The sequence below is a fragment of the Sardina pilchardus genome, chromosome 5, assembly GCF_963854185.1.
Source record: "Sardina pilchardus chromosome 5, fSarPil1.1, whole genome shotgun sequence".
NCBI classification, from domain to species: Eukaryota; Metazoa; Chordata; class Actinopteri; order Clupeiformes; family Clupeidae; genus Sardina; species Sardina pilchardus.
The window spans coordinates 35,700,905-35,726,622 of NC_084998.1; the positions used below are offsets into that span (position 1 = coordinate 35,700,905).

Below are 25,718 nucleotides of genomic sequence, written 5' to 3' on the forward strand. Positions count from 1 at the left end.
TATATCATTCTGTGTCAAATCAGATAAGGTAGACCATCTCTGGGGGATTATTGGGTTTTATCCTGAACCTGACCCGCAAATTGCTAGTTTTAAGGATAGATAAAGAAGCGCGCTCAACACCTAAGTGCTTCGAACTGGGTGCTTAAACTTACTTGATACTAAATCATAAACATTGAAAATAAATAAAGCAAGCACACGGCAGTTTCCTTTTACTTTTTTAATCGCCTCACAGACGTTTCGGACTTTACCCTTCTTCAGTGAGATATGGCGATTACACCTTTGAACCCAAGTAGGTGTGCCTAAATAACCTCTCTCATCCCCTTTGACCCCGCTAGTCCCCAGCACTCTCCAACAGGGGGAGAACCAGTGTCAATATTCCCATATCCATGTAACCACAGTTGGCAGAAAAAACAACATTTGAAGTCCAAAAAATGATATACATAAAAACAATATATGTGTTACACATTCTCCTGAGGGGAATGTTATTATTACAGTGCATGAAAATGCACTGTACTGTTATTCTTAGACTTCTTATTCCTCTTATTATTATTCCGCTTACCACTTTTTCCGTACGCAATTTCTCTTCAACCGTTTAACTTAGAAACTTCATTCAAACTCTGTAACGTAGGTTTTCTAATGGATTAGGTTGCTATGACTTTTCAACTTTGTAACTTTTATACTTTTTAAACTATAAATTAAAAACTATTAAAATTTCCCCATAGACTTAACATTGTGATCATGACATCATAGAATATGCAAATGTGAACCACTCAGAGCAAATCAGAAGCCTGCGTTGTACACAGAGGCGGGAGTAACAAAAAAATCAGAAAACAATGGCGGCTGCCCTGGGGTTTGTAACAGGAAATATTAAATGTGAATTAAGGTTTCTTGACCACTTTTAATGGTTTATTTTTATACGGTTTGTTGTTTATATGCGACATAAATGTGTTCAGGACACACAGATCATTGTAGGTTAACGTAAGCTCTCTAACGGTAGAGTTAGCTTGTTAGCTTGTTGACCCATTATAAACTATTGAAAACACATAGCAACTAAATCGCTAACACACTGAAATGAACTACTATCGTGTTTCTGTACAACATGACTTGTTGTCAACATAAAAACATTAAAACGGATTGTTGTGTGTATGCCACCTGAACATACTTGGGCTAGATAAACCACTGGATATAATCTGAAGCACTAGACTGTCTCGCTAACTAGCAGGCTATGTAGGCAACATCCAATATAAAACCAACTTTACCACGCTCTGGTCCGAGCTTGCTTCTGCTATTATTAGTCCACATCTGGCAGCACATCTGGCATATATGTATGCACAAAGTGCGGTTAACGTAACAAACCAAACGATTTCCGACTAAAACAAATAGCCTAACGTTATCAAGCCAGGCAAAATTGCTAGCCTAGGCTACTTGAATTAAAATAACGCAGCCCACGAGAGACCTAGATAGTTCAGCTGTAAATAAAGCTAACTTCACTGAATCAATGTCAACTCCCGGTGTTGATCCCCGTCTTAAATGTTTACCACTGTTAATAGCCTATTGTGAAACTCATAGCCTGCTTCATCTAAAGTTAGGCTACAGCCAGGATGAATATTGTAATACTCCAGACACGTTGTCACACTTTAATGAAACTTCCCGTGCTTTATTTATCAACCAAGTAGCTTATATCACAACCGAGTTGCTGTCTTAGCCACAACTCACGCTTTTAACAGAGCATTCTTTAACAGACCTCTCTGTCCAACTCCTTCACTCTCCGACTCCGACCTGCTCAAACAAACACACACAAACACACGTACCTAAAACTCCACCCCTAAGTTCCCCTTAAAGGGACACAACTATTTCATCAACAGGTATTTCATCAACAGGTAACAGACACACAATAAAGAGGATATCACGATATGATATCAATGTAATTCGGCTACACAGCCTGCCGAAATGACCGTTGAATATTTTATCAATTTTAAAAATATAGACCTAATCATTCAGCCAATAACGTCGGTGTCGCCTAACTGTGATGTTTGTGTGCAATGCACACCCTAGCTCTTCTACAGTCACGATAATGCAATACAATTATGATGTTTAATGCAATGTGAGCCTGCATGATAGACAGTAAAAGAATGACCTCTGAAGATTTCACCATTTCTAAAAAAGTTAATTTATCCACGCATATTGTCTACTCAAATGATCTCTTGCTGTGATCCCTCGTGCTCTCATCCTAAATTGCAGAGTTTATTGTAGCAAAAAAAAACAACCATTCATGGTTTAACCATAAATGCATGACTTCATATCACAACATAATATCGATGTTAGGTTGTAAAATAAACTAAGCCTAGTTTGCCTTTGGACTGTTCAAGAGCTCGATGCTGGTGTGTTATCTTTATATGATCAGTTTGGAAATTGTCCTTCTGTTTATCAACACTCATGTCTGATTCAATTACCACCTAGGAACCTCCACCTAATTTAGCAACCTACATAGCAGAGTAACCACTATGAATACCCTATGATAAACCTAACAGCTATCTCAATTACCCTTGCAACAATATAGAAATCATCGCTATCACCCTAGTAATGTTAACAAAGACCACTTTCCATTCAATTCAACTTTCCATTTCCACTTTCTCTCCATCCATTTACTTCCAACTATTTATTCCTTCATTAAACTGTCCTCCTATCAACATCCATTAATCTACCTATACATCCATTAAACTATTTGTCTATCAACATTCATTAAACTATCTGTCTTATCAACATCCATTAAACTGTCTACCTCTACACAGCCCTTAAACTATGTCTATTAAACTATCTGCCTATCAACATTTATTAAACCACGTCAACCTAGCAACCACCATATATGTCTTAGCAACACTTAACAATCTCAATTACCGATTTATAGATCAGTGGTAAATCCTCATTCGCTCAGTTTTACCCCATCTCTCTTTTTTTTATATTATTTGTGTTAACTACAAATTATATTGTACATTTCATTTTTGGCATTTTCATGCACTGGTAATTCCTTGGAATTGCATTTCTAGTTATTATTATTATTATTATTATTATTATTATTATTAATAATAATAATAATGTTTATTTGGTATGGACATAGCAATTACATTGGACAAACCAGATGCATTGATTTGAGTGTTTTAGCACAGGTGCTAATTCGCAACACTTGTCCATAGGCGGCTTTTAAAAAGAATAAGATCAAGAAGGAAAAAAGGGAAAGACAGACAAGATAAGAAAAACAACAGATCAAAAGAAAAAAATAAAAAAGAAAGAAATGCAGGTAATTTCCAGTTTAAGAAACATAAATACATTAGCAGAGGCCACTTACATACTATTCATGTGAGCACTGTTGTTTTGATTTTAGCCATTGTTTGAGTCCTTCGTTAAAAGCTTTACTGTTGGGTTCCAATTTTAGTTCAGTGGATAGAGAGTTCCAGAGTTTGGCACCCTTTACAGACACAGCAGACTGGCAGAAAGAGGTCCTGCATCTTGGGACGAGACAATCCCCACAGGTGGAGGCTCGTGTGGTCGCTCTGTGAGAGCTCTGACGCCTAATGGCCACATCAGTGAACAGTCTTGATGCATGGTTATTATCTTAGTATACTAAAATTTATGAAATTTTCAAAAGTGAGGAGGTTGTGTTTCCTTAAAATGTGGCAATGATGCCATTTCAGTGGTTTCTGATCCATGATTTGTATTGCTTGCTTGTAAATTAGGACTATACTGTAGGTTTCATTGTGGTTGAGGAAGCCTGTGACCATGATGTGATGCAATATGATAAATGAGAGAAAATCATTGCATGCATATATAGTTTTGCTGCTTGGTGTGATAGGCCTAGGTTCCTTCCTTCTGATAAACGAAAACAGTTTAAATTTGGTTTGACCTTATGACAAATGTACTTAACCTGACTGTGAAATGTTACATGTTTGTCTAAAATGATCCCTAAGTACTTCACTTCACTCACTACTTCAGTGATTTCTCCCTTAATCCTGACCTCAAATAGTTCATGTTCTGGCCTGTCACGCATGGAAAAGCAAATAGACACAGTTTTTTTTATATTAAAGGGATATTCCGCCATTTTTGGAAATACGCTCATTTTCCACCTCCCCTCGAGCAAAACAATCGGTATTTACCTTGTTCCCGTTCATCCAGCCATTCTGTGAGTCTGGCGATACAACTTTTAGCTTCAGCCTAGCATAGATCATTTAATCGGATTAGACCATTAGCTTCTCGCCTGCTAGCTTCATGTTTAAAAGTGACTAAGATGTCTGGTAATTTTCCGATTTAAAACGTGTGGAACTACACTCTCATCTGGCGTAATAATCAAGGCAACTTGCAAACTACTGGCACTACTACTGCTTGTTGTCTATGGGGACTATTTTCAGATGCTGTGTACGATATCACTACGCCTATGGTACGTTTGCAAGTTGCCTTGATTATTACGCCAGATGAGAGTGTAGTTCCATGTCAAATCAGCCTAGAAAAACGGCAGGTTTCATTTTCAGTTGGTCTTATTGCACTTTCTAACTTGAGAGGAGACACGTTTTAAGTGGGAAAATAACCAGAAATCTTAGTCACTTTTAAACATGAAGCTAGCAGACGAGAAGCTAATGGTCTAATCCGATTCAATGATCTATGCTAGGCTGAAGCTAAAAGTTGGATCGCCAGACTCACAGAATGGCTGGATGAACGGGAACAAGGTAAATATTGATTGTTTTGCTCGAGGGGAGGTGGAAAATGAGCGTATTTCCAAAAATGGCGGAATATCCCTTTAAGAGTTAGGTGGGATAACTCAAGCCATTCCGAGATGCCTGATAAAGCCTGTGTCAGGTGCTTACCTGCCAGGCTGGATGTTTTAGTGGACACATGAATTATGGTGTCATCAGCATACACCTGGCAATTGATACCTGGGCAGCAGCTTGGAAGGTCATTAATGTACATTGTGAACAGCAGTGGACCAAGGACGGATCCTTGTGGTACACCCATGCTGTTTGCAAGCATACTGGACTTACACCATTAACCCTAACACACTGCTGTCTACCCTCCAGGTACGATTTGAGCCATTTCAAAGCTTCAGGCGACATTTTGAATTGCTTTAATTTGTTGAGTAATACACTGTGGTTAACAGTATCAAAGGCCTTTTTTAAATCCAAAAACACTGCCCCTACAACATGTCCTTTATCCAGAGAAGTTTTGATTTTCTCAAACAGATAACAATTTGCTGACTCTGTCGAATATCTCTGTCTAAATCCAAACTGCTGTGGATAAAGCAGTTGATTAGACTCTGCTCCATTAATTGCTCAGCTATAATCTTCTCTAAAATTTTTGAGACTACTGGGAGAATGGCAATAGGCCTGTAGTTACTTGCTAAATCGTTTTCCCCTGATTTATGAACTGGGGTTATTATAGCAGTTTTCCAGTTTTCTGGAAACCTATTTGTGTAACACATATATTATTTTTATGTATATAATTTTTTGGTACTTTTTGGGCTTCAAATGTTGTTTTTTCTGCCAACTGTGGTTACATGGATATGGGAATATTGACACTGGTTCTCCCCCTGTTGGAGAGTGCTGGGGACTAGCGGGGTCAAAGGGGATGAGCGAGGTTATTTAGGCACATCTACTTGGGTTCAAAGGTGTAATCGCCATATCTCACTGAAGAAGGGTAAAGCCCGAAACGTCTGTGAGGCGATTAAAAAAGTGAAAGGAAACTGACGTGTGCTAGAGGCCTGCACGGGCCTAAAATGTCAGGCCCGGCCCGGCCCGGACCTCTGGCAATCAGGCCCTAACCCGACCCGGCCCGACATATTAAGCAATTGCTGAGCCCAAGCCCGAATCCGAGCCCGACTAAAAGGGTCCGCTATAAGACATTACGGTTTCCCGACACTTCGGTCACGTAATGGTTTCTCAGGAAGCCAACTTGAACTATTAAACAAATAATACTTTTAACACACGATTAACACTTGCAAAGACAAGCGTTCATGAATTTAGTTAGACCTCAATGTCGAAATAATGGGATGTCGCAAAAGCAGTATGTAAAGGACAGCCAGGATAGGCATGACATCGGTAAATCTTTATGCGCGGCGGGAGTAGATAAATGAGCAGCAGCACACATGAGCTCCTTGTCCATAGCCAACTTAGTAAGCACCGTGTAAATAAATAAAGGAATTGAATCACTTTGAATTTAATATTTACAATCAAATAAATGTAGGCTATTGCTCACCTAATAAAGGCAACAAGCGCAAGTCTATAGCCTATAGACCGCTTCCAACAGCCTAACAACGTGTTCATTGCATCGCCTTTTTATCGCTCTCCTTTCATATGTTTTTTTTTTTTTTTTTTACCAAGATGTGAAGCTTGTCTTTATTTGAAACACACCAGTGTTTCCCACACATAGACAAATTTGTGGCGGTGCGCCACAGATTCAGCACCGGCCGCCACATATTGCGTCTCGTTATTCTTTTATTTATTTATTTATTTATTCTTATTTTGAAACGCTATTGAAAAACACGCAGCATTCGTAAAGCTGAATTTCCTTTCCCTGCGCTCCCTCTCTGTCACTCGCGCGTCTGTCTCTCATACACACAAACACGCACAGCCCCTATACCCTCCGTGCACACCGCGGCTGTCTGTCTCCATTACATAATATGTGTGTGTTTCAAATAAAGACAAGCTTCACATCTTGGTAAAAAAAAAAAAAAAAAACATATGAAAGGAGAGCGATAAAAAGGCGATGCAATGAACCCACCCCCCCCCCCCCCCCCCGTCAGACATGGGGCGACCACCACACATTGCCTTCTAATCTGTGGGAAACACTGCACACACATATTATGTAATTATTTACATAATATAGGCCTATACTGACATTTCTGATATTCATAACAGCAAACTTTATGCAGATTATAGCCTACTATTCATATTACAACTCCACTTCTTAAATTCAGCTGTCTGGTTGAAGCCTCAAAATATTGTAAACATAGCAGGCTAAGCTTATCATACTCTACTGGTTGGACTGTTCATTTTCCCCACGTGTTTAAGTCTCAAGGTAAGCTAATACTTTGGTGGTCATGCAGTCAACTCGAATGCAAGAGTTTTAATCAAATGCCTGTAGCACAGCCTACTAATGATGCTAACCGAATATAACAGTAATTTAGCTAGTCGTCTTCTATGCGTCAATGCGTCCACGATTGTGAATGTTTTATTTGGATTAAATGTGCATGTGGAGGGCGGCTGTCCATTGAGCGTGCACAAGAGCGGGCCAAGGAGAATGAGTTTACTTCTACTGTTTGGTAATTAAGTTGCACGCATAGACTATAAAACTTGCGGGAGAACTTTATGCTTCTACCCGAGCAGCGGCAGGTGCATCAGTGCGACCACCGACCACGCTTCCAGGGATAATCTCATTGGTTTTCATGGAGACAGACAGCCGCGGTGTGCACGGAGGGTATAGGGGCTGTGCGTGTTTGTGTGTATGAGAGACAGACGCGCGAGTGACAGAGAGGGAGCGCAGGGAAAGGAAATTCAGCTTTACGAATGCTGCGTGTTTTTCAATAGCGTTTCAAAATAAGAATAAATAAATAAATAAATAAAAGAATAACGAGACGCAATATGTGGCGGCCGGTGCTGAATCTGTGGCGCACCGCCACAAATTTGTCTATGTGTGGGAAACACTGGTCTTTCAAATTCCCTCCCCGCAATAGGATAAGGCTAAACGAATCATCTTCTTGTTTTCAAGTAGCAGGATGCTTTAACCTTCCCTCTCCACGCAATAGGATAACGCTAAACGAATCATCTTCTTGTTTTCAAATAACAGGATGCGTTACCGTCGCAACTTCTGGTCGCATGTCAGTCACCATTATGTTAAGCCCACCCACCGACTCTATACACGCTGTGATTGGCCCGCTGGTGCTGGGGGTTCTCAGCTCCCTGGCTCAATGGATCGTGTCTAGACTGCCCCGCGAGCCAAATTACATTTGCTGCCGCTAGGGGCGTCTAGATTTCTAGGCTATGGTTTAACATGAAAAAACGGTGAAGTGCTCCTTTAATATGAGATTAATAACGGTTAGAATAAATGGTTAGAATTTTTTTTTTTTTTTGCAGTGTAATATCTGTGAAAGGTAAAAAAATGAAGATTAACCTTATAGAGTGCCAAGGTGCAGGCAGAGCCCACAGCTAAAGCCACACCAAGGATAGAATCACCCTGGAAGCCATCTGCATAGGCCATCATAACAATGCCAGTGATGGACATAATTGCAGCAACAATCTGCGGGTACAGAAAAAGAATGGTTAACGTACTGCAAAAAGGAAGAATTGTAAAAATAAAAAGGCAAGTTTATTAGTAAGAATTAATGACTAAAAAATGAATGAAACTGAATCAGGGTCAAAACTAAAATGGAAAGAATCCACCTACTTAAAGTAATTTTAAAGGAGCTAAGACTTTGTAGGATTCAAGTGTTTGAATGCACCATTATGTTCATAACATTCCTCCATTCACTTGCATTGTACCTCAAAAAGTACTGTATACAATACAAAGTGTTATTTCAAGAGACTATATCTGAACATTGAACCCAACGCTTCCTATAGTATATAGCCCCTGTAGGAGATCATTTATAATGAAGCAGATGGACATGGTGAGAGGACATTCATAACACATTCATAACAGCTGGCATGAACTGCACATGAAGCATTCATCATGATTGATTCATGAAACATGACTCAACATTCATACCAACATTTTCATGAATGTGGAAGACAAAACGACAAAAACTTGTCAAAATAAAAGTCCAACAATCTAGTAATCCATATACAGGGTATTATGAATCCTCTCCAGCGTTTGTAAACATCTCATGAATATTTTATGAAGTCTACTTCAAATTTCACTTTAGACAATTATGCATTCTTCAGTTTCTAGAAGAGCTAACAAAGGCGTTGCTAAACCACCGTGGTACGACGCAACTTCTGATAAAACGACGACTGTGTTACACCTCTTTCCAGAAAGCATCGTACCTGTGTCGTAATTCGCTACCTCCGGTGTTCGAACACCGTTGTTCCAACAACGTTGTTGAGGACGCAGCGGCACATTTCATTGGTGGGAAAAGTGGCAACGTGTAATACCCCACCCACTAGAAATTCTCTGTCACTGGGTGCCTATCATTTGTTTTTTATACATCCTCCCTTCCTTCCTCGATCCTCGTCCTCACAGAATGATGGGGCGGCAACAATGGGATAGTCTATCTGTTCATTATAGATCAGTGGGAAAGAGTCTGGAGGACCGAGCATCGAGGATCGAGGAGGGATGTTGACAGGCGCCCACTATGTGTCGACGTGTCTAATTTAAACCCAAAGTGATTAATGCTGGCATTATCATTGCTATCAGGAAAAAACGTAACCTATGCAAGCACATAAATAGTTTGCTTAAGGTGTCCAATAATGTCATTATTTGTATGAAATATCTGAAAAAAATCTGTAAAAAGTATATATGGCCAAGACTAATTACAAATGATCACAACTAGTCTGTGTCTAGTGGTTCACCAGAGTTCGCATCTTACCTCTCCATGTCACTTTTGAGTAGCCTACCACACACAACAATAGGTTAGAATATATTCTGAATATATTTAATTGCTTTACATCGAGTGGCCAGGAACACAACATCAGTTTATATAATAGTTCCACGGCATTACTTATTAGGGTTATTTCCACGTTTCACTGGTCAGACACAAAAGAATATAGCTTCCAACTCTCACGGGATTAGAACCTGCAACGTTTCGCTAGCAAGTCATCTGCCTTAACCACTGTACTAATGATCGATGTGTCTACCCTGAAGGTTTATAAACGCCATCATACTAAAGCCTACCAAAACGCAAACCAACACGCAAATTAACGCAAAGTAACACAAGTAGCAAAAATGAGCCAAACAGGGGAGTCAGTATTTTAATTTATATTCGCCTAATTCGCCTACAGCATAGTGCAATCTTTGAGCAACAAAAAAAACAACTACTTTGTGAATTTTGGTTGGGCGCTTGTGATTTTTGGTCAGGCGATTCTGACACTGACGACATCACCAACTGGAACTCCCAAGGTACGCCACAGGTGCGACTGCCCAGGGGCAGTTGTTCAAACGACCGAACTTTGCGTCCTTGTTTGCGTTTGAGAGTTTGAACTACCTTTTCTAGAAACACCAAATCCAAGAACGACGGAGCGAACTCCCAAGGTTGCGACGCAAGTTAGCATACGACGCTTTCTAGAAACACACCCCTGGTTGGCTAAAACAAAAAAGACAGCAATGCTGCTTTGCGATTGTTGGACTTTTATTTTGATGTTTTGTCTTCCACATTCAATAAAGGGTTGGTATGAATGTTGAGTCATGTTTCATGAAACAGTCATGAATTCTGTCAATCATTGTGTGTAAAAATAAATAACCTAAAATCAATGATGCCTGAAATTTGGCTAAATAAATCAAAACATGTAATAAAATTAGTTATTTGAAATCTGAAAAAGCTAGAAATAAAATTAGCCTCTTAAAAAGCTCTAAAAATCTCGGTAACACTTTACTTGACGGGTTCATTCATAACACATTCATAACAACTGTCATGAACTGCACATGAAGCATTCATTACCGATTCATGAAACATGACTCAACATTCATACCAACACTTTCATGAATGTGGAAGACAAAATGATGAGAACTTGTCAAAATAAAAGTCCAACAATCTAGTATATACAGGGTATTATGAATTCTCTCCAGCATTTGTAAACATCTCATGAATATTTGAAGGGGTCTACATAAGGGTGTCATGTAACCGTCATAAGAATGACATGACACATGTCATGCACATTAATGACACATTATTGATGTTTATGACTGTTGTCATAAGGTGTCATTCGGTTTTTGTCATGTCAAGTTGACATTGTTTGAGCGTCATCATTATGACAACTTGACATTAGGCAAGATGACATTATTTGACGCCATCTTTGTCATAACAACTTGACATTAGGCAAGACAATATAATCCGTTTACAATATTGTCATGACAACTTGACATATAACTGTGTTTGGCCTGACTTATCTTCTAGGTTTTTTAAGTGATGAGCCTGAACAATTGGCTGTCATGACACCATTATAAATTGGTCATGAATACTTTTCTTGACCTCAACTACAGTGGTACAGTTTTGACTTGTCATTAAGCTGTCACAAAGAACTATTACTGACCAAAATAGTTTTCTGACAGTGTCATGAATACTTACCTTTGACCTCAAGTACAGTGAACCATCTGAGATGTTTCCTGAACATGTCATGAAATGTCATTACACTGTCATGTAGGTTTCATTTCTGTACATTTTACAGTTCTTGAACATTGAGTCTAATTTCAAGTATAATAACAACAAACACCATACTCAAGTTATGACTTCAAAGAGTTTATTTCAGCAATGAACCTTGCAAAACCATCATACATTGTAGCGCCTCGTTGCCATGGGTAGCTATCCTGAGTTCTTTAAAATATTAAATAAACAAATTAATCCAAGTGTTCCAATGTTAATACATCACCTCTATGTGAAATACAACCACTTAGCTTAGTGATCCCACAATTATATGCAAATTTACTCTTATTTACACATTCATCACACATGCATTACACTCAATCTTCAGTAGTTTACAATAGGCTAACTTTCAGTTTCATATCAATTGTAATACAACCAACATCCAAGCAAACAATGGTTTTCTCTTTCATTAAAATAAAATATCAAACCCTATACTATGGCCAGCAGTTATTAAAAAATGAGTAGGCTACCCAACCAGTTGTCAGAGTTCGTGTGGCAGGCCTGTAAACGTTGCTAGTGTGCGTTGAAGCCTAAAAACCAAAACGGCTCTTTCACGCCACTCCAGCACATACTGTAGCTCCAGTAGCGCAACAAAGAAAACTCAGGTGTAGGCTAGATGTAATGGATGGACCAGATGGACAGACGTCTTCAGCGAGGCTCGTGGAGGTTCGAGGATAGGTGGCCGTGCAGGCTATTTCACGCAAAGTCATTGACAAGTGGCATCGTGCTAGCAGCTAGCTAGGTCTTGCTGACTAGCTGAAGGCTTTATACTCGTGGGAAATTCTCGTCTCCAAGTTATCACTTCCAACACAACTTCACCGTCTAGCAGTAATGTTTAAGTAAGCGTTTTACCCACTAAACACAAAGGCTATATTTGTGTTAGGCTGCAGTAAACCTTTCCCGCTCAGCAGTCGTTCTCTCTTCTTCTCCCTGGTGTTATTTCTTATTTCCTGATTACCCTTGACCTCTAGCTCAATTCTCATTGGCTCAATTAATACAAATGTAACATAAACTACACATTTCTATCCTTTTCACTTTTAGAATCAAAACATAATATCTTGACAACATTTCAGTAACTAGGAAATTATAAACAAAATATATTCATCTCTAGCCTACTGGAAACGTTGACTCTTGTGCACGCAAGTCATGTTTATTCAATTTCATGGTTATGCATTGCTTTAGATGAATATATTTTGTTTATAATTTCCTAGTTACTGAAATGTTGTCAAGATATTATGTTTTGATTCTAAAAGTGAAAAGGATAGAAATGTGTAGTTTATGTTACATTTGTATTATTTGAGCCAATGAGAATTGGGCTAGAGGTCAAGGGTAATCAGGAAATAAGAAACAACACCAGGGAGAAGAAGAGAGAACGACTGCTGAGCGGGAAAGGTTTACTGCAGCCTAACACAAATATAGCCTTTGTGTTTAGTGGGTAAAACGCTTACTTAAACATTACTGCTAGACGGTGAAGTTGTGTTGGAAGTGAAAACTTCGAGACGAGAATTTCCCACGAGTATAAAGCCTTCAGCTAGTCAGCAAGACCTAGCTAGCTGCTAGCACAATGCCACTGACTTTGCGTGAGATAGCCTGCATGGCCACTTATCTTCGGAACCTCCACGAGCCTCGCTGAAGACGTCTGTCCATCTGGTCCATCCATTACATCCTACACGCTGAGTTTTCTTTGTTGCGCTGGTGGAGTGCCGTGAAAGAGCCGTTTTGGTTTTAGGCTTCAACGCACACTAGCAACGTTACAGGCCTGCCACGCGAACTCTGACAACTGGTTGGGTAGCCTACTCATTTTTTAATAACTGCTGGCCATAGTATAGGGTTTGGTGTTTTATTTTAATGAAAGAGAAAACCATTGTTTGCTTGGATGTTGGTTGTATTACATTTGATACCTGAAACTGAAAGATAGCCTATTGAAAACTATTGAAGATTGAGTGTAATGCATGTGTGATGAATGTGTAAATAAGAGTGAATAGAATTAGCATATAATTGTGGGATCACTAAGCTAAGGGTGTTTTAAAGAACTCAGGATAGTTACCCATGGCAACGAGGCGCTACAATGTATATGTTTTGCAAAATTCATTGCTGAAATAAACTCTTTGAAGTCATGACTTGAGTATGGTAAGTTAGCCTATTGTAAACTATTGAAGATTGAGTGTAATGCATGTGTGATGAATGTGTAAATAAGAGTAAATTTGCATATGATTGTGGGATCACTAAGCTAAGTGGTTGTATTTCACACAGAGGTGATGTATTAACACTTGGAACACTTGGATTAATTTGTTTATTTAATATTTTAAAGAACTCAGGATAGCTACCCATGGCAACGAGGCGCTACAATGTATGATGGTTTTGCAAGGTTCATTGCTGAAATAAACTCTTTGAAGTCATAACTTGAGTATGGTGTTTGTTGTTATTATACTTGAAATTAGACTCAATGTTCCAGAAATGTAAAATGTACAGAAATGAAACCTACATGACAGTGTAATGACACTTCATGACATGTTCAGGAAACATCTCAGATGGTTCACTGTACTTGAGGTCAAAGGTAAGTATTCATGACACTGTCAGAAAACTATTTTGATCAGTAATAGTTCTTTGTGACAGCTTAATGACAAGTCAAAACTGTACCACTGTAGTTGAGGTCAAGAAAAGTATTCATGACCAATTTATCACTTAAAAAAACCTAGAAGATAAGTCAGGCCAAACACAGTTATATGTCAAGTTGTCATGACAATATTGTAAACGGATTACATTTTCTTGCCTAATGTCAAGTTGTCATGACAAAGACGCCGTCAGATAATGTCATCTTGCCTAATGTCAAGTTGTCATAATGATGACGCCCAAACAATGTCAACTTGACATAACAAAAACCGAATGACACATTATGACAACAGTCATAAACATCAATAAGTAAGGGATAACGGCCGACGAGGTGACCGGTTCGATGGAAATAATGGCTAGGTGGAGGTCTAGAACTCCGGCGACGTGCGAAGCACGGAGACGGGAGTTACCTCCGCCGTGCCATTATTTCCATCGAACCGGTCGACCTCGAAGACCGTTATCCCGCTTATCTCCCGTTTGTATTCATAACCTGTATATTTAGAACATAGTTTTATTCCACCGTTGCGTCCGTTAACATCGCTAAAACTGTCTTGACTGTGGGACTACTTTCCGCCACATATCAACTTTCTACTTGCAGGACAAAACTGCCGTTACTAGTTCTAAATGGATGGTTGCTATGGCCAAAAGCCAGTCGTTAGTTCTAAATGGCTGGTTGCTACGGCCAAAGCCAGTCGTTAGTTCTATCTCTGCCGTTGTCAAGCGGGCATTTCCAAGGATTCTGATTAACTTTAACTTTGAAAGATCGCTACTTTTATAGCCTACATGGCATCCAACTAGCTACAATCCACCTCCGTCATATGCTACAATGTTACTATGGTTCTGTACGTCTGTATTTCAGCTTGGATGCAACGTGACAGTTCATTTAAACTTCGCAACGAGTTTGGCGAATTAATATTCAAGTGTGATACGGGAACTACTTCGAAGGTAGCAGGTTATACGAAGTTAATGGCCACCCCATTAGCCAATCAGAGAAGAGAATTCCATTGTTGAGGGAGATAATGTGTCATTAATGTGCATGACATGTGTCATGTCATTCTAATGACGGTTACATGACACCCTTATGTAGACCCCTTCAAATAAAGTGTTACCGAATAGTTTATCTCTAATTCAAATGTCACTTTACTATAGGAGTTGTGAAGTATTCATCATACTGGGAAGTGAACTACTAACCATCTGTGGACTTCTGAATGGCTGGACATTCCTGTTTTATATATTTATATATACAGTCATTGGTGTAGACAATTATGCATTCTTCAGAGGTTAATATCATAAAATAAACAAACAGACAGACAAACAAAAAACTAAATTCTCCTGGACACTGGACTTCCCCGTTGACTAAGATGTGACATGATCAGGTTGGCTAAAACAAAAAAGACAGCAATGCTGCTTTGCGATTGTTGGACTTTTATTTTGACAAGTTTTTTAAGTTTCGCCTTCCACATTCATGAAAGGGTTGGTATGAATGTTGAGTCATATTTCATGAAACAGTCATGAATGCTTCATGTGCAGTTCATGACAGCTGTTATGAACGAACCCGTCAAGTAAAGTGTTACCAAAATCTCTTAATACCCCCAAATCCGGCCTTGCACGGAAGGCTCTAATACACTCATTTGTTTTCCGGCGGAGCCAGGTATGTTTGAATCTACTGCTATTGCTAATGTAATTAGTGTCTACACGGACCCGGTTGGGTGTTGCATAATCAAGTTTTATTGCATTAATGATAATAAGCACCCTTTATGAGAAGACACCAACAGAAACATGGAACCTAGCTCTTACAGATGCTCTCACAAGTGCTTAACCATGTTGGATTTGTTTTCTTGGCAGGTGAGGTGCTCTGAACAAACTTTGATGAATATTCATATTTGTTTTCTGAATAGCATATCAAAAAGTGACTTACTCTTATACCCATGAAACGGTCCTTGAGAATCATCCAGGACAGCAGGAAAACAAAAGCTTTGTGACAGCAGTATAAAGCTGATGCATCTGTAGCTGTTAGCTTGTGTAGGGCCAGCAGATGAAGATAGTTTGTTAGTGTCCAAAGGATGGAGAAAGGTGCTGTCCTTTTTACAAACAGTTTGAGAGTCATTCCCTCTTCTCCAAAAACACAGCTGCACTCCCTGTTTCAACAGTGAGATATTGATTAAAGTTTTTGGTTATGTGATACTGTACTGTACTGTGCTGCTACTGTAACTGTTAGAATCACAATTATGTGATTCTGAAAATCACTGAACCTCTTACCAAACCAACAAATTCATAATGTGAGAATTACATTTCACAAAATCCACAGAAAATAAGACCATTTGTTTGATTGAGGGCACATTCCTCTTCGTTTTCAAAAACATTGTGCAAACATTGTGCACACCTTTCAGTTTTCAGAAAAGTTTACACCAACCCGTGTAGGCTGTGTAACGAGAAGCTCAAGCCCACGCTAGGCGATCAGAATCCCAAAAATAGCAACATCATCAACAAATCACTTCCTCTTTCTCATTAAATTAAAAAAATATGTATATGTAAACAGGGCCTGAGAATACTTTGTGTAAGTCCCAATCTGGGGTGCGTTTCTAGAAGAGCTAACAACGGCGTTGCTAAACCACCGTGGTACGACGCAACTTGTGACAAAACAACGACAGTGTTACACCTGTTTCCAGAAAGCATCATACCTGTGTCGCAATTCGCTACCTCCAGTGTTCTAACACCGTTGTTCCAACAACGTTGTTGTGGACGCAGCGGCACATTTCATTGGTGGGAAAAGTGGCAACGTGTAATACCCCACCCACTAGAAATTCTCTGTCACTGGGTGCCTATCATTTGTTTTTTTTAATACATCCTCCCTTCCTTCCTCGATCCTCGTCCTCACAGAATGATGGGGCGGCAACGATGGGATAGTCTATCTGTTCATTATAGATCAGTGGGAACGAGTCTGGAGGACCCAGCATCAAGGATCGAGGAGGGATGTTGACAGGCGCCCACTATGTGTCCACGTGTCTAATTTAAACCCAAAGTGATTAATGCCGGCATTATCGCTATCAGGAAAAAACGTAACCTATGCAAGCACATAAATAGTTTGCTTAAGATGTCCAATATATGTAATTATTTGTGTGAAATATCTGAAAAAAAATCTGTAAAAAGTATATATGGCCTAGACTAATTTCAAATTATCACAATAACTAGTCTGTGTCTGGTGGTTCATCTGTTGTGCTTCAGTACATTGCGCGAGCGGCCAGAGTTCGCATCCTACCTCTCCATGTCTCTTTTGAGTAGCCTACCACACACAACAATAGGTTAAAATATATTCTGAATATATTTAATTGCTGTACATCGAGTGGCCAGGAACACGACATCAGTTTAATAGTTTAATAGCATTACTTAATAGGGTTATTTCCACGTTTCACTGGTCAGACACAAAAGCATGTACGACTCCCATGGGATTAGAACCTGCAACGTTTCGATAGCAAGTCATCTGCCTTAAAGGAATAGTTCGGAGTTTTGGACATAGGACCTCATTTCCAACTTAGTCGGCATGATATATGTCGGTGAAGACCATTTTCAGTGAATTTCTGCCCTTCATCTCGTGCTAACCTGGTGCCGAGATAACGCAAGTCAACGGTAACATCCAGCCTGCCACTGAAAACACTCCACAGAACACCCGAAACAAATAAATCATAACATCAGACTATCGATGCACATGCCTGTGTTGATAGAACAATGTTAGAAATAAAACTAACCTTGCATCGCATTGCAATAGCTTAGCCTACTTTGTTCCCTGTATGGCAGTGGCGGATTGATATTGAGAAACTATAGTCCCTCAAAATGTAATAAATCATTGAGTTGCAAGGTTAGTTTTATTTCTAAAAGTATTCTATCAACACGGACATGTATATCGATAGTCTGACGATTTAATTGACTTGTCTCGGGTGTGCTGTGAAGTGAGTAGGCTAAGGGTAAGTCTGTTTTGGATGTTACCGTTGAAGTGCGTTAGCTCAGAACCAGCCTTAGCAAAGGGGAACGCTGCAACTGAAGGTAGGGGTTAAACGCGATAAAAACGGTCTCCACCGACTTATATCACCTCGGCAAAGTTGGGAATGAGGTCCTATGTCCAAAATTCCAAACTATTCCTTTAACCACTGTACTAATGATCGATTATGTCTACAATGATGGTTTATAAACAGCATCAGAGTAGCCTACCAAAACGCAAACCAACACGCAAATTAACACAAAGTAACACAAGTCGCAAGAATGAGCCCAACAGGGGAGTCAGTCTTTTAATTTATATTCGCCTACAGCATAGCGCAATCTTTGAGCCACGAGAAAAACAACAACTTCGTCAATTTGGTTGGGCGCTTGTGATTTTTGGTCAGGCGATCCGGACACTGACGACATCACCAACTGGAACTCCCAAGGTACGCCACAGGTGCGACTGCCCAGGGGCAGTCGTTCAAACGACCAAACTTTGCGTCCTTGTTTGCGATTGAGAGTTTGAACTACCTTTTCTAGAAACACCAAATCCAAGAACGACGGAGCGAACTCCCAAGGTTGCGACGCAGGTTAGCATTAAACGCTTTCTAGAAACCGACCCCAGGGCAGCACAACTTTGCTGAGACTCTGCTCACCATCAACCTCTCCCAGGTGGATCAACTAGCAGTCAAGCATAACAGTATGAATTAAAGCGTAAGTTTGGCGGAGATTAAAAAAACTGTGTTTTTCTAAATGAAAATACATCAACTAAGCCACGGAAGAATCATTTTTCGTTGATCACGCAGTACCGAGCTAGCACGGGCAAAAGCTCCAGCCCAAAATAGCAAACAGTGGGCTAGCATAGGGCCTGAAGCCATACGCTTTCAAATTCACATTTTTAAGCCACTAACATTACTCAAAACAGTGCCAAACCTCGTCAGCAACTTGCTCTAGGTGTCTACACATAAAACGAGGCACCAATCAGTCTGTAAACGTCGGAATGGTTTGTATACAGTTAGAATTAGTTTGAGACAGCAACCCTATCTGAAGCACAGAAACGTCACGCGAGATCTTACACGGGAGCATTGCGTGATAATCATGGAGTTTCCTTCATGAGGAGCTGGAAGGGGGTAAGTGTTCATAACAGTCTTCTTTTATAAACGTCGGGTTCGTGAACCAAGTTATTGGTGCTTCGTTTTATGTGTAGACACCTGGAGCAAGTTGTTGACGAGGTTTGCTGCTGTTTTGAGCAATGTTAGTGGTTTAAAAATGTGACTTTGTCTACCCTTAGTCCCTTCCGACAATAGTTCCCGTGCTTCCGTGTGAGATCTCGCGTGACGTTTCTGTGCTTCAGATAAGGTTGCTGTCTCCAGATTTTTGCAGGTCTTCTTGTCCACATGCTACAATACATCATATGAAGATAATTACTTTTGCTTTGGAAAGCGTAACTTCTTCATTGCCATTTTTCTGGTTGTCAAAAAGAACTGGTTCTTGCACCAGCATCTTGCACCTCCATATCGTAAATTTAGGGGCGAGTCCTCTAAAATGAGAATATACAGAGTGTGATATTTAAATTACACTTGTTTTCAGCAACCATATTTACCAAAACCTGTAAATTATTATGCTGGAATTAGAGTGAAACCAACGTTTCATATATCACATGTGAGACATGTAAGACAATTCCTGTGCTCGGATCTGTGCTGCCTTTTTTTGCTATTTTCGATATCATCATCATCATCATATCATAATGTGCTAAAAAGGCCTGTTATTTCAGATCTAGAGATGGACTATTTGGAAATCTTAGTAGGGCTCTGTTGCAGCATGTGATTATGGTCATTTGTTTTCATATCAGGGTTTTCAGGATTTTTTATAGTGCATTTCAGTCATTTTCCATTCTTACTGTGTGTTACCAGATTTTATTAAGTGCATGATATATATACAAAACAATAGTAGGCTGGGGTTATACTTGCTGTTAGACCAAGCGTAAGCATATGTGCCCGCGGGCCACCTGCTGTGTCCTTTGTACAGACTGCATTACGCACCCTACTGGAGGTCTTCACTAGGGGGGAGACTATAGTCCCAGACAGCATATTACATTTGGGCCGGATCCGTTTTCGAATCAGCAGATCCGCGTAGGAGTCGCACTCGGTATGCGGATCTGCGCCAACTTTGCGCCAGACTTGTGTGTAGCTTCTGACTGTGACAGTCTGTCCGGCGGGTGCAGCGCCGATCCGGGGCAGCTGCGCAGACCAGAAGCGTCACAAATTAACCGAGTCCGCTCCATGGTCCGCCCGGCGGGTGTGGGCCGGATCCGCGGGAGCTGCGCAGATCAAACGCGCCTAAAGTAACCGAACACTCTAAATGGAACATCTCTATCAGACAAGCAGGTTATTACGTAATATCAGATATGGAAATTGGACCTTAAAGCCAGGTATGACACCACCTCACGTGATCACGTGCTCATGTTAACAAACAACATGGAGACACTGGATTTTGTGCCATGTGCCATGTGCCATTGTTTACTCTCATGATTGCCCCCAGCGTTGATGTCGATAATGAATCTTGTGGTCACTTTTTTTTGCCATGATCGCCCCCTACTTTCTTGTCAGTATTGCATCTCGCGGACGAGTCATGTTCGCTTGCGACGACGTGCATGACCGATGCACCAAACGACCGCAAAATACACAAGGCAGCCATGATGCGAACATGAACGCCTTGTCTACAGCAAGTATAACCCCACACTTATTTCACGCAACATCTGTTGATTTACCTGAATTTCTGAATCAGACTCTGTTTCTCCTGTGTGGTTGACATATATCCAAAGTAATATAATGGAAAGAAGAAGACATTCCAGTTACTGCTGAACCAGGAGATGAAGAAAGGACATGGGAAAGACTCATAGGTGAGCTGGACCAACTGTGTGGTTCCCACCAAGGATGAGGACACACAGAGCACCACCAGCAAACCGCCCAGCACTTTGAACACTGTTCTTGTGAAGGTTTTATAGGATGTGTCCTCACCACTTGATTCACTGGCAGGTATCTCTCTATGGGACTCATAACCCTCCTGACCTGCAGAGGTGACAAATAAGATGATGAGTAACGTGAGAAGTGTAAATTGCAAGTGTATTTTTCTATCACCTAACCATCTTATTTTGTTGTCATGTCAATGCAGTTGTATCATCGTGCATTCAAATTAAACGGCTGGATCAGGATGATAAATAAATCAATTTGTTGTAGATAGAATAGTGAAAGCAAAGAAAAGTAGAAAATGGAATTCTGAGTAATTACCAGTGCATGAAAATACAAAACATATGATGTATACAGTGTTAAAACAAATAATGTAGATACTTGCAATTGTTTTGCAGGTAACATGGATGTTGCAATGCTAAATAAAGCTGTTTCTTTGATGGTTGCAAGAGTTATCATTTTGATTGCTATGGAAACAAGGACGAAAACCAGTGCAGAGATGTGTCTCAGATGACATCAGGGCTGTTCTGGTCCGAGATTGGTTCCACAACCATATCAATGTCATATATCAAAAGTTGTATACCTGCCCCCCATGATTTCGATAAACCGTCTAGGACAGCGGTGGCCAACCCGCGGCTCGCGAGCCACATGCAGAAGAAAGAGCACTTTAAAATGGTATAAAACATAAGTAATTATGTGTGAGGGTAGCATAATTATTTTTATAAATATGCTCAAAATTAATCCGAAAAAAAAGAGAAAATTACAGTTTTTCAACATAAATCTTATTTTTCTCTAATTTCTGTTGTAGATAGAGAAAAACTTAGAGTATATGACAGACTAGCAATGTTGTCCCCTACTCAAGTAAAAAAAACAGAATCAATTTATCACTTTCTGCTCAAAAGTTATGGTCAATTCATTATGTCCTGTACGTTTGCAGAAAATTTTAGAATCTTTACCGAGTAGAATGTCTTCACTGCCCGGTTTGACATTTCACTCAAAATCCAGACAGAATGGTCAAAATAAGTTATTTTGGCCATATATCCATGAGACAGAGCTATATATGGTATGTTTCACTATACTTTAGGACAGGTAATACAAATCTTTATGGAAAAGAAAGTGTTAACCTTTTAGTGACCCAAGAAAAGTTGCACCTAAATAACCCAAATATGTACATTTTAACTTTTTTTTGGAAACCACCACAACACCCAACATCTATTTTGATTGTATTTAGTTGATTTATTTGCAAACATAAATTATTACAAACCATATTGCTTCATTTTTTTTAGATGTGGTAACTCAATAAAGAAGTGCACTTATCAAATCACGAAAAATAACAATCAATAAACATAAGCAGCAATGGACAAACAGTCAACCATCAACTAAAAAAGTGCTTCTTATTTAGGATGAAAAAGCATGTTATGAACAGTCAATCAATAAAAGCTAAAAAATGTCTTATTTATGGTCAACAATAAATGTAAATTCATTGGTAAGTGCATTTCCAATAAACAATCAATAGTGAATGAACACTCAATGTCAGATCAATGGTAATGGAAAGTGCCTCCTGCTTTCATGTGCAATAAACAATAATCTCTTGTCAATCACTATAAACAGTACCCAAGGAATATGATCAGTGACAAATTCCCCAGGGTTTTGTATAGAAGCATAAACTATGTTTTGATTTCACCATTCCACAGCAACATGCTGGAATGGTTGGTAAAGTGCTTTACTACACGTCACCTTGAAAGTCTCTAACAGGCCAGTGATTTTGCAGTTTATCACGTTCATCTTCAGCACCAGTATCTACAACATGGAGCATTGGCATCAATGCTTTGAACCGGTCTCTTGACATTATGCTGCGTGCCCACAGGCCATGGTACATGGTTTTGGGGCTCCAGTATCTGTAAAAAGAACTGACTGGGACAAGGCCACAAAACATTACAAGGGCCATCAGTCGTGCCAATTCATCTGGACTAGTTTCTTTCCTTGTACCATCTGTGCCACCATAATAGGGCTTTCTGAGGATTTCCTCCTAGGCATAAGCATTTGTGTAGGTGCATTTGTAGCAGGAGGGCATCTGTAGAAAAAAGTTTTTAAAAATCTATGGCTTTGGTCATGGTACCTCGTGTTACTTGTACATCTAGGTGAATGCCAGGCTGGCGTACAGGACGGACAGATGGCAACTGGTTGAGCATGTCTGGATCATCATAGCTATATGTCTGGACAACAGGTTGATTCACTGGATGTGCAGCTCTCCCTTGGCACGGTCGCTCTGGCATTCCTTCTGGTCCTTTCAGGTTCAAGGGTCAGGGTCATCCTCCTCTGAGTCGGTGGCAGAACCAGGAGAATGTTGAGTTCTAAAAGTTGAGATAAAAAAATAAAAAAAACAAGACAAGTTGTTCACAACCTAGGTCAAGGCTAATTTCAGTCAGAAAAGGTTGTAGCAGAAAAGTTGCTACTGACTACATGTCCTTATTTTCTTTCTAGAAGTTGAGATGGGGGAAAAAAAAGTAAGTTGTTTACAACCTAGGTCAAAGCTAGATTCAGTCAGAAAAGGTTGTAGCAGAAAGGTTGCTTACTTACTAAATGTCATTAGGCTTTCTGTCTAGAAGTTGAGAAAAATAAAAACAAGTTCAATGTTCAACACCTAGGTCAAGGCTAATTTCAGTCAGAGAAGGTTGCTACTTAGGCCTACTAGGCATGCCTTTCTTATATGCCATTACTTTCTTATAGGGAGCACAAATAGACATTTCTGGAACTAAACAGAACGAGTAACACTGATATTTATTTATTCCTTCCATCCTATATTCAGCTCTTCATCCAGACATGCCCATAGAATATGCTAGCAACACTACAATGTTGGCAAAGAGCGAATAATTTACCCGCGAGTATATAAAGCGCGATCAAAAATAAACAAACACGAGGCGCGATTTCTTTCAGTTGTGACAGACAAAAAACACACCATACAAAAGGCACAGTCTACTCAGAGTGTTATCACACGAAAATATAAGGTTTTATGAAGCTGTAAGTAGTGTAAGTAGTAGTAAAATACAATATTGAGTTTCAAGAACTTTATTGTTTACTCACGTTGTTGTCGCCGTAGCAGCAGCTAGTCGTCGTCGGAGTCAGAGTCACGAAAGTCTTCATCCAGTTCACGGTCCAACTTGTACTCTTTTCCACTAGATAAGCCACCTATTTCACTGTCTTCACTGCTATTGTCATCATTTATGTGTTGACAACACATTTCTGCCACCTCAGCAGCTGAAAAACGGACTTGTCGATATGTATGGTCCGACATGTTTATTCATTGAACAGCCGCGAATGAGCCGAACGCGGAAGTATCGGAGGCGGGGCAATCACAAGATGCAAAATGACATAAAACTAAGCCAATAGGCTATCAAAACGAACTAAACTACTTGACAGTGATTGGCTAGCTGTTGACAACGTATCTACATAGTTTTTTTTCATCGGTGAGGTTAAATGCGTGATTCAAACACGGCGAACACGTCATGGTTCGAAATCGAACCATATTTCAATGGGCCGTCCACAAAGGGTTAATATGTCAAAGTAATCAAAACAAAAGCACTCCGAGATCGCAAACCTCCGCCTTGCGCGTCCTGCTTAACATCTCGCGCCTCTTGGTATGCCACTGATTCATAAAGCTTCAAACCTGAACATTTCCTACATACTTTTGCAAGTAGGCTACAAGGTAATGACGTCAGTCACTCGTTTTCTTTTTGTTTATTTGACGGTTTATTTGACGGTCACATTGCATTATAAGTTGTTGGAGCATTGCTCATGGTAATAAGTCATTCAGTGAGGGGGAATTTGATGTGTGTCTGATCTTTGTTGCTTGCTACTGATCATTTTTCAATGATCATTGAGCATCTGCCAAGTGTCTTACTTTAAATGAAAAACAAAGGAGCTATAACTGGCCTAATGTTGTGCTGTTGTAGTATGGACACCTTTTTTGTTGTGCGGCTCTTTTGAGTTTTGTGGATTTTTTTTTTGGCTCTTCATGCTAGACTGGTTGGCCACCCCTGGTCTAGGAGAAATGTTTAAAAATACGTGATGTGCAAAAATCAAAATCATAATCATAACTCAAATTCTTTTAAGATTCACTATGTAGTTTAAATGTAAAACTTGTTCAGATTCATACAACACACATGTCCACCAAAGTTGGTTCATTTCCGTGAATGTATGTCAACCACAACATACAACGTGCTAGGTGGCGCTTTAGAGTCCCTGAGCCACACCCTTGGCCAGAGCTCTGTCGCTGAGTAGCGTTACCAATTCCACACATAGCTGCCAAATTTCAAGAGTTTTAGAGCATGCCAAGTTGGTGAAAAAAGGCAAAACGTGGCCCAGAAGAAATTTAATCTGAGCAAAAACAATAGGGCCTTGCACCTCTGTGCTCGGGCCCTAATAATAATCTGAGCAAAAACAATAGGGCCTTGCACCTACGGTGCAGCCGTTGCTACAGCGGCCGTACCTCGGTGCTCGGGCCCTAAATACTGTATGTGGAGGTAGAAGAGAATGAATTGCCAATGTTTACGCTAGAAAGTGAAGACTGCAAACAACCATTTAAAACAAACTTTACAGTGGATGGCAAAAACATTGAAATGGAAATCGACACTGGGGCTGCCCTGAGTATCATTTCTGAAAAAGTATTTCTGAAAATGTTTACAGAACAGTCACTAGATGCCGCACCTCTGTGCTCGGGCCCTAATAATAATCTGAGCAAAAACAATAGGGCCTTGCACCTACGGTGCAGCCGTTGCTACAGCGGCCGTACCTCGGTGCTCGGGCCCTAAATACTCTATGTGGAG

General features: G+C 40.0%; 1 protein-coding gene and 1 long non-coding RNA gene across 2 annotated transcripts in view; both read right to left on the minus strand.

Annotated features, from left to right (window-relative positions):
* slc35f4 (solute carrier family 35 member F4) overlaps nucleotides 1-22,169 on the minus strand; it is a 74,500-nt gene extending 52,331 nt beyond the window's left edge. Inside the window, exons 1-4 of the mRNA XM_062537535.1 lie at nucleotides 22,157-22,169; nucleotides 20,694-20,994; nucleotides 15,867-16,086; nucleotides 8,155-8,280 (exon numbers count right to left, since the gene is read on the minus strand). Of these exons, the coding sequence (XP_062393519.1) occupies nucleotides 8,155-8,280; nucleotides 15,867-16,086; nucleotides 20,694-20,994; nucleotides 22,157-22,169 (660 nt within the window). The remainder of the gene's footprint in view (nucleotides 1-8,154; nucleotides 8,281-15,866; nucleotides 16,087-20,693; nucleotides 20,995-22,156) is intronic.
* A 184-nt stretch (nucleotides 22,170-22,353) lies between these two features.
* On the minus strand, nucleotides 22,354-24,222 carry LOC134079685 (uncharacterized). Its single transcript, XR_009939117.1, has 3 exons — nucleotides 23,977-24,222; nucleotides 23,473-23,494; nucleotides 22,354-23,246 (listed from the first exon to the last, which is right to left on the minus strand). It is a non-coding gene; the product is annotated as an uncharacterized LOC134079685 (long non-coding RNA).
* Between the last annotated feature and the right edge of the window lie 1,496 nt (nucleotides 24,223-25,718).